Source organism: Hippoglossus stenolepis, chromosome 9 (assembly GCF_022539355.2).
Source record: "Hippoglossus stenolepis isolate QCI-W04-F060 chromosome 9, HSTE1.2, whole genome shotgun sequence".
In the NCBI taxonomy this organism is placed as follows: domain Eukaryota; kingdom Metazoa; phylum Chordata; class Actinopteri; order Pleuronectiformes; family Pleuronectidae; genus Hippoglossus; species Hippoglossus stenolepis.
Window position 1 is genome coordinate 28,648,371 of NC_061491.1, and position 13,669 is coordinate 28,662,039.

The window sequence follows — 13,669 nt, forward strand, 5'->3', positions numbered from 1 at the left end:
CTTTAATTTCTTTACAATTCAACTACTCAATAAAATTACACCTTATTTTCTTTCAGAATAAAAGTTTTCTGAAAGCCAACAGTAAGAGGTCTTTTCACAATAAGAGTCTTCTCGTTAACTCACAGGAGAGGGCAGACATGACACTGCTGCCCCCCTGTGGTCAGTACAGGCTGTGCAGAGGTAGGATGGAGGTGTTTTTGGTCTTTTCCAGCAGTTTCTCTCTCAGCGTTGGTTTCCTGACTTCCAACCACACGTATCGAGGGTTTTCTACAGGTGGAGGTTGCCCGGCCGGAATGAACGCCACCTTCTCTCCGTCCTCGTTGCGTTGGACGCGGTCGGGCACCAGTGCCACCAGCGTGTTGAAGCAAACGCCGTCCGTCTTCCCATGCTGCCGGCCGTTGTGCTGCAGGCTGAAGACGCCCAGCGTGTTGACGTCGTGGTCATGGTACGCAGACGGCATGGCCTCCTGCACCACCATGTTGGCCGCCCAGGTCACGGCATGGGTCTTCACCGCCGCTGCTGTCGGGAGGTGGAGCCCTGGGGCTGTGGGACAGACAGGTGGGGGAGGGGAGCTGAATTTAAATGTTTGTCAAAAACTAAAAACCAAATTAAAACTCTCCTGAATAAATGAAAGGACGTCAGAGCTGAGCACGTTTAAAATCAATCATAGTCTTAATACGGATCATTTATATTATAGATATCTATCACATTTAATATGATCCGAGTATAATTATCAAATGTTTGGTTCCACCTGGAGAAATTACATGAATCTTGTTAGAGTTTAATTATAATTAGCATCAACATCTGAAAAGGTTGCTCTTCATCAGCCAATGAAGAGTCGGAGCAGTTTGGTACCTTTGAGGAGCAGGATCCAGATCTGCTCGTCAGAGTTGGTGAAGACGAGGACGAGTCTCTGCAGCACGTGACGGCAGCTCAGGTCCACCGGTAACGTGACAGGATGCCAGGGATCCTGACGGTACCTGAAAGCAGCACAGCAGCCCGGGTCAGCCTGTTTCCACCACTGACACTAAACGCAGAACAAAGATGGCAGCTTTAACGTGGTCGTACTTGAGTCCGCAGTCGATGAGACGGAGGATGTCTCGTCCTCTCAGAGGGAGGACGGACTGTCTGTCCCACCAGGACGCCTGAAGAGACTCCTGATCTGCTGCTGGCAGACTCTTGATGTTTCCACCTGACACACGGAGATAAGGTGAGATTTAGTTCAACTGTTGTTTCTATTTACATCTAATGATCATTTTCATTTTCTCTGAGATGAACTGATGTTAATATAAATAGTTACCGAACAAAACTGATGTTTAGCTGAGTTTCATCCAAATCCTACATTTTTAACTGAATTTTCCGAATATCAGACAAATTAAATGTCTGTGAACGTTAGGAGCCGGTTCATGTAGGTGGAGTAGGTGGCGCTGTTTCTCCAGTCAGGTGCTGTTACACACCTGCAGAAGAAGAGTCAAAGCTCTGAACGCTGTCTCGTCATTGGTCCAGAGGTGATGATGTTTTCACTGACTCACTGAATCTAAACTTTATCTTTTAACCATCGTTCCATTGTGTCGATTCTGTCGCAGTGACGAGTGTGTGTCTGTGTGTGTCTGTGTGTGTCTGTGTGTGTGTGAACATGTGACCTCTGACCTGTGACTCTGGCGAGGAAGATGAAGCGGATCCACTGAGGTCCCTGCTCCTGGATCAGCAGCAACGTGATTGGCTCACAATCAAACCCCGCCTCCTCCTTCACCTGCAGACAAACAGCTTCAACACAAGTGTGCGTGCGTGTGTGTGTGTGTGCGTGCGCACGTGTGTGTGTGTGTTGTCTCACCTCCCTCCTCAGTGCCTCCCCCAGACTCTCCCCCACCTCCACCCTCCCTGCAGGAAGGTACCACAGTTTGTAACAGTCCTGCTTCGCCTCCTGCACCATCAGCACCTCCTCCTAATGGACACACACACACACACACACACACACACACACACACACACACACACGCTGTGAACCTGGAGTGTGTGTACAGATGTGTTGGGGGGGGCGGGGCGTCCCTCACCTTGTCGTTGAAGATGACCCCGCAGACGATGTAGGTGACGTTCTTCCTCAGAGTCGCAGGTTTGCTCTGGTCCAGACCAACGTCACAGCCGCTGACCTCTGACCCCTGACCAGCCAGCAGCTGCTCCACCTGCTCCTCCACCTGCCGACGCCCCTCCTCCGTCACCTCCATTTCTACACACACACAGGAAGTCAACCAGGGTCAGAACTAGAATCTAAACCAGGGATAGGACCAGGACCGGAGTCAGTACAAGAACCAGGACCTGAACCAGGGATAGGACCAGGACAAGAACCTAAGCCAGGGTCAGAACCAGGACCAGAGTTGGAACTAGGACCAGAACCAGGACCAGAGCCAGGACCAGAACCTGAACCAAGGATAGGACCTGAACCAGGGTCAGAACCAGGGCAAGAGTCCGAACTAGGACCAGAACTAGAACCTGAGTCAGAACCTGGACAAGTGTTGTAACTACCCTATTTTATTTTGTAAAGGCACCGTGTCACTTCCGGTCAAAGCGGATCAGAAGTTAATGATCTGAAGTGAGTGACGTCAGGCAGAAAAATCCGTTTTCCAAAAACGTCTCAAGTGGAAACAACTGAAATCAAACACGTGATGAAAACATGACGTCAATAACAAGACGAACCTTCGTGACGTTGACAACAAAGTTGGTTTCCGCTCATCAGCTGATTCTACTGCTGCTGCTTCCGGTTTCCCATCCTACACCTCATCTAAACAGGAAGTGGACTCATAGTTCCGCTCCATGACTTTCAAAACAATATATTTATATGTATATACACCGTATATGTTTTGTATGGAGTAATATTTATTGTGAGATCAAAAGTAATTTCCCTTCCCGCAGAACTGTCCCTTGTAATTGAGTATTTACATTTCTCTGTACTTTTACTTTTACTGCAGTTGTGGATCTCAGTTCTTCTTCCACCGGATTCTGGAGCAGCTTGACATTTACCCTTGGCGTCTTCTACTTGGGTTTTATTGTGAAACGTCGAGTCGGAAGTCACGTGTTTTGTAGTCCTGTAGCTTGGTGGTGTTGTAACGTGAAGTAAGGTCACACAGGATGCTAACAGGAGCTAACAGGAGCTAACCGGAGCTAACCGGAGCTAACAGGAGCTAACCGGAGCTAACTCCGGTTTTTACCGACACTTTCTGTCTCCGGTGATTTTTAACGATGATCAGATGAACCATAAAAACCCCGTTAGACCGTGACACGTCGGTGCTTCCGGTCAAACAGGTGAGTGAAGCTGAACGAACATCTCTGATGTTTGAACTTCATCATGAACTCAGATTGTAAACAAGAAACTCCTCCATCATCTCTAACTTCACCTCTTTACTTCATCAGCTGTTACTCAAACACTGGAGGTGACATCTCCTGACACATTGAAATACTAATACAACACTATAAAGTACAAGTACTCAGTCTTTTATTACTGATGGAGTTTATTCTGAATCATTTATCTGGTGTGATGATAAATGTGGTGGGAAATAATGAAGTAGAATAAAACATGCAAAAGTAAAACAAATAAAGTCAAGTATCTAAAAGACTGTAATTAAATAGATTGTTAAACCTCCACCACGCTTGTTTTGTCTCTTAAAAAATAATACAAATGTAATTGTATAATTAAAATATATATACAGTATGTATACATAAAAAAATGTTGACGTGAAAAAATCAGAGGTGAATGTATTTTTTCTTGAAAATGAAATGTACATTTATTATAAATAATTGTGTCTGTTATTAGATTAATTTAATCATGAGTCAAATGATTGTTTCAGTTCTTCTCATTGTGTTAAATCATTGATTAATCAGACAATTATTAAATCAATGAATCAATCCATCGTTCAGTCAGAACATCAGAAAACAGTGAGAAATGTTTTTTATGACGTTATTTGAATGTGACATAAAACTTCTCACGTTTAATTTTCTTTAATGATTTTGTCTCCAGTGTTTCCTAAAGTCCTCAACCTGATTCACTTCCTGCTGCTTCACCTCTGACTAGTTCTCAGCCAATCAGAGCTCCTCCAGCTCTGAGTCGTGGTGTGTTCACAGACCTCAGGTTCAGTGTCTGTCATCTCTAACCTGACACCAGGTGGTGCTCAGTGATCCGTTCAGTCCGACTTGAACAAGTGGTCATTAGAGGAACTGCTGGTGTTCCTCGAAACTCCAGGTCAGCGGATTCCTGACGATGGCACGTCACAGTAAACTGCAGAAGCAGATCCTGGCTCTGTATCGTCACTTCCTGCGGGCCGGGCAGGACAAACCGGGCTTCATCCCCCGTATCCGAGACGAGTTCAGGGAGAACGCTCGCATCAAGAAGACGGATGTGATGCACATCGAGTATCTGTACCGGCGAGGACAAAGGCAGCTGGAGCAGCTGAAGGACGTCAACACCAAACAGCTGGGCTCCTTCTCCAAACCCCAGGACCAGAGCTGACCTCCGACCTGCAGCCACGTCATGTGACCTCAAACACCAACGGATACCTCACAAACACGCTGCGTTCAAGTACAGCAGGAACTCGAGAGCTCAGTGTGAAGAACAGTCGATGTGATAAATGTAGAACTTGGAAACTTCAAGTGACTATGGGTGTGTGTGTGTGTTGGGGATGTGAAGTAAGAAAATGTTGAAAAAATAAAAGCAAGTACAATTTATTGTCATTTACTCAAGTATTGTACTTATCTAAGGTACATGAATTTAAACACTGCTTGAGTATCTTTACCTCAACCAATGAGGCTCTGTTCACTCCTACATGGTTATGAGTGTGTGATTTGATCTAGTGAATTTAAATGTGGTTTCATGGTGCGACTATGAGATTTATATTCTACTACATTTCAAGGAAATATAATGTTTCTTACGGCAGATTTAGTTACTTTACAGTGACATTTTTTAACATATTAAAACATGAAGAGTTTAAATAATATCTTGGCTTTTTTCATGAATAAAATTACACAACCAATAAATACACAGTCGCCAGAAAACAATCAACATATACAAAATTTAAATAAATAAAACTGTTTCTCAATTTATTCAATATTTCTTTATGTCAAAACCTGAAATATTACACACTAAACTGTTCCTGAGTTTATACAAACCGAATGATCTGTTAATCTCAAAATAATCAATCAAAGCACTATTATTACCAAAGTAATAATTAGGCCTGCACAAAACAATGCACCAGTTATAATAATGTAAAGCTATGATATATGACACATTAAGTACTTGTATCTGAATTCTTCAACCCAAATTTCAAACTTTTTAAATAATAAAAATAAAGTTGAACGTGTGGATGTTGTGGTTGTTCCTGCTGTGGCCGCTGGGGGCGGCAGCAACAGCAGAGTCTCAGAGCAGAAGAGAAGAAGAGACGAAGAGACGTAAACAGGAAGTGAGAGTTCTGTTTTCATCGTGTTTCTTGTGATTTGTGTGAAAGTCGCAGGTTTTAGCTTCAGGTCTCAGATCAACGTGAACTCGTCCGGTGGTTTGTTTTCTGCTTTTCCCGCTGGTTCCTGGTTTTATTCGTTACTTCGCGTGTGTTTCAGTCATGTCCGGTTCACAGATGACGAACGCTCAGTTACTTCAGCAGGTAAGAAAATAAAATGACGTTAAAGATAAAGTCGAATCATTTAAAGTTGTGATTTAACATCTTTTCACTCTGTTCTTAAACATGTAAAAACCTCACACAGCTGCAAACATCTGTCCGTCGATTCATTCATCGATCATCAGCAGGAAATGAATCTTCATTCTCATAAAACAAGAGAAAACATTGTTACTTTTAAATTTGGCTCGAACAAGAGGAAGCTGTCGACTGAAACTAACAGAATGAAGCAGAAAACCGGAAACAGACTAAAACAAAGTGATACCAGGAGGTTTGTGTGTCAGCAGCGAGTTTCTTCTTCATGTGCAGAAACACAGACTCGTATCGTGTCACAGTTGGAATGTGTGTAAAACGTTCATTTACGTCTTTGATGGGTTTGTTATGTCAAATCAAACCTGAGACCAAACTCCACTGTGACGTTTGTAAGATGCTCAACATGTTCAAATGATCCTGCTCCCTCCTGCAGGTGGCGCTGCTGCGCTGGCTGTCCTCTGAGACCCAGGAGGACCGGAGGCTTCTGGCCGCGGTGACGGGCATCCAGGTCGGCAGGGAGCTGCTGAACCGGATCACCGGTCAGGACAAAGTGGACACGTGCAAGGTGCTGATGTGTTTCATCACAGTAACAACTGCACTCTGTGGTCCGCACTTTGTGGTGCTCATTCTGTGTGTGTGTGTGTGTGTGTGTGTGTGTGTGTGTGTGTGTGTGTGTGTGTGTGTGTGTGTGTGTGTGTGTGTGTGTGTGTGTCCTCAGAGAGAGTGTATCCTCAGCATCTCAGAGTTTGTCCGTCAGAACCCTGGAGCTTCGCAGGACGTGATCAACGCTGAGGTGGAGAAGAGAGTTCTGCTTTTTGCGGCTCAAGTCAAAGCTGTGGACGCGACACCGTTATTCTGATTTATTAAACATGTGAAAAACCTCAACAGCTTTTATCTGTTTATCTGAAACGCTGTTAACTCTACATTTTAAAACACGTTCTTTTACATTTTACTATGGGTTCATGTAAGTTTTAATTTATGTTCTGTCATTAACCAATAAACTGATAGTATGAGACGTCTGCATTAACACTTTCCACCTCAAGAAGAAACTGAGGCAGAACTTCAGTACGAGTCCTTCAGTCTTTGGAAGGTTCTTGGATTTACCATCTTGTGAAACAAAACACTTTTCTCTCTGTACCTTAAAGATGACTTTTCACAATAAAAGCCTCTGTGAAGTCACAGCCTCCTTCTTTATGCAGAAAGTGATTGGGTGAATAACGAGCTGATTATTAACTGGAAGTGTGTCAACATGTTTTAATCTGTCAAGTCGAGGACGAAGCTGCTTCCTGTCTCAGTTGATCTATAGAATGATCTATATAAACAGTTCTCTGTTTTAACAACCTGGTGATTTTTATTAATGTTTGGTGTTTTATTGACTCCTTCTACAACCGAATAACCACAAAACTATGGTGTATACATTTTAACTACTAAAAAAAACATGAATCCAGATATTTCTTCTCTGCAGGACAGAGAACAATTCAATTTGATTTTTTTCAAGGCGAGAGAAACTTCTGCGAACAATTTTTTTTTTAAATCCGGCCTGATGCTGCATTTAAATCATGTTCATATATTTACTGATGTTTAATTATTTCAGTGGAATGACATGTTTTTTATCTCAGAACCTTCTTGAGAATTAAAAATCGAACATTTGGGGAAATTCCCTGAAAAAACGTGACATTAAACGCACCAGTTCTAATCGAAGCACAGTTTCCTGTTTCCCCAACCGACGCTTCTTATTGGCTGTTCCTCGCTTCTGGTCCCGCCTATTACCCGCATCTGTATCTCCAATTGAACAACGTCATCGTGGCGTCACTCCAGCGTCCTCTGTGATAGGCTGTTAAGAATTGGCGGGTGGAAGAGCAGCGGGTTCGAACACAACAACACAAACGTCTCGACCGGTTCCAGCGTCTGTTTGTATCCGCTGAACGAGTCGCATCTCCGGGATGGAAGTGTGTCACCAGGACGGCGGAGTCACGGAGGTTTCAGAGCAGCTGGAAAAGTGAGTAACGTTCATGTTCGTGTGATTAACAGCTGCGTGTTAGCTTCAGTGCTAACGTCCCGCCGGGTAACACTGCGGAGCGGTTAGCCACATTCCTGCTAACGAGACAGAGCGGGAGCGGAAATCTATAAATCTACTTTTTACTGTCTAACTACGGATAGAGGGTTAGGGTACTGACGACACACACAATCTGTACACACACAGACACACAATCTGTACACACACAATCTGTACACACACAGACACACACAATCTGTACACACACACAGACACACAATCTGTACACACACAATCTGACACACACAGACACAGACACACACAATCTGTACACACACACAGACACACAGACACACACACACACAGACACACACACACAGACAGACAGACAGACAGACACAGACAGACACACACACACACACACAGAGACACACACAGACACACACACACACAGACAGACCGTAATGATAATTTATATCATATAAAATATGTAATTTATATCGTTTAAAATCATGGGGGAGCTGGCTCATTAGCATTTAAAGGAACAGGCACTCAGAACAGGTCGCTCTGTGGAGGGCTGTTTTATACAGGGTAAAAAGCTGTTTTATATGATCCTTGTGGTATTTGGACCAAAGTATGTTACAGACATTTCATTAAGACCCCAAGGAACCATATCAACTTGTGGTAGAATGGGCATGCTATGTCCCCTTTAAAGCTTCATAAGAATCAATCGGCTGATTGTTTTCATGGTTAATTGATTAAATATCTGTGAATTAATCACCATCACACGTCATGCGGCCAAAAACCTAAACATATTGAATTAAACAGGAGTTTAAAACCAGGAAACAGGTCTGACATGAGAGACTTAAACCAGCGGATTGATCTCAAAAGATGAATCAATATTCAGATTGATTAAGAAACTATGAGGAAGGTAACAATACATTAACAAGCAGACTTCTATACAAGAAATAAATAACATGAACAAAGGAAGTTGAATGATAGACTCATAGTGACACTGCGCTGAATATAGATTGTACAAAGGTAAGCACAATAATATACTGATATAAAGTACATTATTGCTGGTGGGTTTATACAAACAGTGAAAGCTCTTTATAATATGACATCAAACACAAATGATAAAGGAAGTGATGAGCAGAGTTAGAGGGAGAACGGCCTGTCCTGACCCTGACAGGTTATTCTAATAAATAATAGTAATAATAATAAAGTTTCTTTGTCACTCCATGAAGGGAATAGTCACTGAAGCTTGTAAGTATTTAACAAAACAATGTTACAAATTATACTTAATGTGTTTCCTTTTTACGCTACAGTTCAGACTGAAACGTGTATTAATAGTAAACACTGTTTCTGACCCTGACTTTGTGTTCACAGGTCTTTGTCCATGGATACAGACGACAAGATGGAGGCTTACCACAGGTATCACAGGACACTCTTTGTTCAGTCAACAGTTGTGTCTACAAGACAGATCAGATTAAGGCTTACTCACACATGATATGTTATATATGATTTTTCATATATATGTTATACCAGCAGGCGTCAGTCATGAATTGTCTTTATACACAGTCGCAGATCGTCTAATCGTGTTTTTTTCTTCCAGATTCATTCAGGATGGTAAAGATGTAGCCAGACAAGGGAACCTGCACAAAGCGCTGGAGTTCTTCAAACTTGCTCACAACCTTCACCAGAATGAAAAACTTGAGCGGAGAATAAAGAAAATTGAAGAACTTGTTTCTGAGAACGACTCAGAGGAAGAAGATGAAGAGTTTGTTAATGTCAACAACAGCGGTTTGATGCTTTTTAAAGAATTACACGACAAACTTTATGACTACCAGAGGAGCGGACTGGCCTTCTTGTACAGTCTCTACAGAGATGGTCGCAAAGGTGGGATCTTGGCAGACGACATGGGACTCGGTAAAACCATCCAGGTGATATCGTTCCTTTCTGGAATGTATGATAACGAGCTGGCCAAAAACACACTGCTGGTCATGCCAACTTCGCTCATCACAAACTGGACCAAGGAGTTTGCTAAATGGACTCCCGGCATGAGGGTGAAGGATTTTCATGGTACCAACAAAGGAGAGCGGACCAGGAACCTGGAGAAAGTTCAGAAGAGAGGTGGCGTCATCATCACCACGTACACGATGCTAATGAACAACTGGCAGCAACTGTCGTCATACCACGGCAGAGAGTTCACATGGGACTACATGATCCTGGATGAGGCACACAAAATAAAAACATCGACCACCAAAACAGCCAAAAGTGCCTCTGCCGTTCCGTCAAAGAACCGGGTTCTTCTCACAGGAACTCCTGTTCAGAATAACTTGAGAGAAATGTGGGCGCTGTTTGACTTTGCTTGTCATGGAACTCTCCTCGGAACATCTAAAACATTCAAAACAGAATATGAAAACCCCATCACCCGTGCCAGAGAGAAGGACGCCACTCCAGGAGAAAGGGCTCTTGGCTCCCGGATGTCAGAGAACCTCATGACCATAATACAACCCTACTTCCTCCGCAGGACAAAATCAGAGGTGCAGAAAAACAAAATGAAAAGTACACATCCTAAAAAGGAACACTCCGACAACAAGGATCAGAGCCAAGTCCCAATTCCTCCAAAAGACTCCGGAGCTGTCATGCCCACGCTGACGAGAAAGAATGACCTGATTGTCTGGACGTACCTGAGCGCTGTGCAGGAGGACATTTACCAGCAGTTCATTTCACTGGACAGCATCAAGGAGCTGCTCTTAACCACCAGGTCGCCTCTCGCTGAATTAACCATTTTGAAAAAGTTGTGCGACCACCCAAGACTTCTCTCTGCTGGAGCCATCGCCAAGCTGGGCTTGGAGGATAGTGCGGCTGAAAACCAGCAGAACAACGACACGGACACTGCTGCTCATGGCATCGCTAATGTTCCTGACGACACGTTAATATCAGAGTCTGGGAAAATGGTTTTTCTGTTTGCGCTTCTTGAACAGCTCAGACAAGAGGGACACCGCACACTTGTCTTTGCTCATTACAGGAAGGTGCTGGACATTATGGAACGCATCCTGGGAAACAGAGGCTTCAAAGTGTTGAGACTGGATGGCACGATATTAAAGTTAGCAGAGAGAGAGAGACGCATTGGTCTGTTTCAAACAGATGAACGCTACTCCGTCTTCCTCCTCACCACCCAGGTTGGTGGAGTTGGCATCACCCTGACGGCCGCAAACAGAGTCGTGATCTACGACCCCAGCTGGAACCCAGCGACAGACGCCCAGGCTGTTGACAGAGCTTACCGCATCGGCCAGACTGAGAATGTCGTCGTCTACAGGCTGATCACCTGCGGCACGGTGGAGGAGAAGATCTACAGACGGCAGGTTTTCAAAGACTCCCTCATCAGACAGAACACCGGAGACAAGAAGAACCCGTTTCGATACTTCAGCAAACAGGAGCTGAAGGAGCTCTTCACTCTGGTAGACCCCCGGTCCTCGTCCACACAGCTGCAGCTTCAGGCGCTGCACTCCAGACACCGGCGGACCGACCCCGAACTGGACCAGCACATCGCCAACCTGCATGCCATGGAGATGTTTGGGATCTCTGACCATGACCTCATGTTTTCGCTTGAACTCAACCATGATGAGGAGCTGGAGGACCAGAAAGAGCACCACTACATCGAGGGGCGGGTCCAGAAGGCGCATGAGCTGATGAAGGCAGAGTCAGAGTTGCAGATGCAGCTGAAGGACAGCATGGCGTCGAGCACAGAACCAGCCTGGCTCCGACCACCGGTGGACATCAGCAGCAGAGAGCGCTCCAATAAGAGAATGCCAAGAAATCCAGGACCAAGTCCTTCATATCCACTACATGATGCCAGTTTAAACGGGTCGCTGGTTGTGGTGGAGTCTGACCAATCAGGTTCTAGTAAGGAAAATGATGAACAGAATGGGATTAACCGAGTTATCGATCTAACTGCAGATGACAGTCTGACAGAAGAACAATCTGTTGTAGATGTACATGACGAGCAGAACCTGGACTCTCCCGAACAGCAGTCTATCAAACAGGACCTGGCAGGAGAGGACACGTTCCCTCAGGAGGGGATTGACGGGTCTCTGTTGATGTTGGAGTCGGATGATGCTGCAGGTGATGTAGCAGACGCTTCGGTGCAAGAACAAATGGACCAATCAGAGACGTCTTCAGCAGCAGAGGGCAGCCCCGAGTATGTTACAGCAGTCGATGAAGACAAACAGCTCAATGGAAGTTCACATTCAAAATACGACTCTGAGATGGAGTTAAGTCACCATCGCATCACATCTCTCCAGAGCAAAAGACTGTCTGAGCTGCAGGCATCAAATTCAAGCTTCAGAGACGACTCGCCGTCCAGAGTCAGCGCTGGACTCGAATCATTTGAAGGAAACTTCAATTTACAGCTGGAGGACAGTGACATGTTCTCAGAGGATGAGGTTCAGGAGCATCAGGAGGCGGAGGAGGAGGCGAAGAAGCTGCTGTCACAGCTGCTGATCGACGGCAGTTTCGATGTCAATAAATCTCTGTCTGAGAGGCAACACAGCGAAGCTCTGAGACAAAGCCTCAACAACGGCCATGAAACAGAAGAGTCGATGAATGATTCCGTTGTAGTTACCAGGAAGAGGAGAGCAGCAGTGATTTCTGATAGTAGTGATGATGATGATGATGATGATGAAGATGAAAGACCACTTGAAAACTCCTTCCAGGTTGTTGGAGCCTCCACTCCTAAATCCACGCCCGCTGGCTTCCCCCCTCTCAGCTCAAGAAGGAGCATCGGAGGAAACGCATCTGTGGCCTCCCGCCGGTCACTTATCCAGTCCATCATCGAAGACGTGGACAACCAGGACCTGGCTGATGAGGAAGAGGATGATTACAGTTCAGAGAGGAATTCTGATGAGGCAGAAGAGGACGACGTCATTGATTCATCTCATGAGCTTCAGCCTGAGGAGACAACTGGAGAAACTCTGAGCACCGAGGAAGAGGAGGAGTCTGAGTCAGCTGACGTCATCAGTAAATCCGAAGGGGAAATGAGCAGCGACCCTGAGGAGTCAGCCAGTGAACCCGAGCTTGCGTCCACTGAGAGAATGGATCAGTGCACGGTCGACGCCGGTGTCACGACGAACGGGACGAAAGACGTCATCGAGTCCGAGAGCTACGACTCCCTGGTCAACAGAGGGCGGGAGTGCTACAGCCAGGGGAAGTCGGAAAATGCCCTGGGCTTCTTCCTGAGAGCGATCGACATCAGACCTGGAGATCCTGAGATTCAGCTCATGACCATCAGGTTGTATCAACAGCTGAGTAAGAGAAAGAGAAAAAGAGACTTAGAATCCTGAAATCATCGCATGTTCAGACTCGAGTTTCTGTGACTCTGAGCTGAATGAAACATAAGTTTAAGTCTCAGCGCTGCAGCTCTGAGACTTTATTCAACCTGTGGGATTTAATTTAACACATGAACATGATTCTTTGCACCAATGGATTAAAACCTTAAAGGTGGCACAATATTTTCTTTAACATTTAGATTAACACAGACAGAAGTATAACTTTTCTTTCTGTGTACGTCTGCAGTTAAAGTCCTGTTTCATGTTTTAATGCTTTATAAAACTCTTTTGAAATGGTGTTTTCAGTGCATGTGTTCAGCTCGATCAAGTTTCTTGTGGGGGAAAAAATCGACATCTTATCAATCATTTATTATACAAAATGAAATCTACAAAAAAAAAAAGTGCCTTTTTGTTTGTCAAAAAGAAGAAAAAAAATACTTTGTAACCTGTACTTCTATATATTGATTTATGAAAACGTTCCAGTAAAACAGATTTGAAAATAAAATTTTCTGTTTTGTATTTGTTGCTGGTAAAATGTCTGTTGCTGAGATTATCTCGGTATACATCAGGGTTTCAGAACATTTCAAATAATATAGTGATAAGCTGTTAAATTATTGTTTTTATTTTAATATTATAAGGTCTTATATACA

At 44.3% G+C, this 13,669-nt stretch overlaps 3 protein-coding genes across 4 annotated transcripts in view; 2 read left to right on the forward strand and 1 right to left on the reverse strand.

The window, feature by feature from the left end:
* nudt18 (nudix (nucleoside diphosphate linked moiety X)-type motif 18) overlaps positions 1-2,804 on the reverse strand; it is a 2,883-nt gene extending 79 nt beyond the window's left edge. Inside the window, exons 1-7 of one of the 2 annotated variants that reach the window (XM_035165338.2) lie at positions 2,695-2,804; positions 2,055-2,227; positions 1,835-1,945; positions 1,651-1,753; positions 1,069-1,192; positions 856-980; positions 1-543 (exon numbers count right to left, since the gene is read on the reverse strand). The exon at positions 1-543 is cut by the window's left edge and continues 79 nt beyond it. In XM_035165338.2, coding sequence (XP_035021229.1) covers positions 161-543; positions 856-980; positions 1,069-1,192; positions 1,651-1,753; positions 1,835-1,945; positions 2,055-2,227; positions 2,695-2,731 — 1,056 coding nt within the window. In that variant the 5' untranslated portion in view covers positions 2,732-2,804 and the 3' untranslated portion in view covers positions 1-160. Of the gene's footprint in view, positions 544-855; positions 981-1,068; positions 1,193-1,650; positions 1,946-2,054; positions 2,228-2,694 lie in introns of both variants that reach the window. The other variant, XM_035165337.2, reaches the window with a different exon arrangement.
* Positions 2,805-2,985: 181 nt separating this feature from the next.
* sdhaf1 (succinate dehydrogenase complex assembly factor 1) lies at positions 2,986-5,300 on the forward strand. The gene is made up of 2 exons (XM_035165398.2): positions 2,986-3,300; positions 4,013-5,300. Exon 2 carries the CDS (start codon positions 4,253-4,255, stop codon positions 4,499-4,501), a length of 249 nt encoding a protein of 82 aa, XP_035021289.2. The 5' UTR covers positions 2,986-3,300; positions 4,013-4,252; the 3' UTR covers positions 4,502-5,300.
* A 2,204-nt stretch (positions 5,301-7,504) lies between these two features.
* ercc6l (excision repair cross-complementation group 6-like) lies at positions 7,505-13,524 on the forward strand. The gene is made up of 3 exons (XM_035165226.2): positions 7,505-7,689; positions 9,076-9,120; positions 9,302-13,524. The coding sequence occupies exons 1-3, from the start codon at positions 7,634-7,636 to the stop codon at positions 13,032-13,034; spliced, it is 3,834 nt and encodes a 1,277-aa protein (XP_035021117.1). The 5' UTR covers positions 7,505-7,633; the 3' UTR covers positions 13,035-13,524.
* Positions 13,525-13,669: the final 145 nt, after the last annotated feature.

Bases quoted from the DNA above. Each gene is read 5' to 3' on its own strand.
- sdhaf1 (XM_035165398.2), top strand. From the start codon at position 4,253: ATGGCACGTCACAGTAAACTGCAGAAGCAGATCCTGGCTCTGTATCGT.
- ercc6l (XM_035165226.2), top strand. From the start codon at position 7,634: ATGGAAGTGTGTCACCAGGACGGCGGAGTCACGGAGGTTTCAGAGCAG. The intron at 7,690-9,075 runs GTGAGTAACGTT...TTGTGTTCACAG, and splicing joins GTTTCAGAGCAGCTGGAAAA to GTCTTTGTCCATGGATACAG. The intron at 9,121-9,301 runs GTATCACAGGAC...TTTTTCTTCCAG, and splicing joins AAGATGGAGGCTTACCACAG to ATTCATTCAGGATGGTAAAG.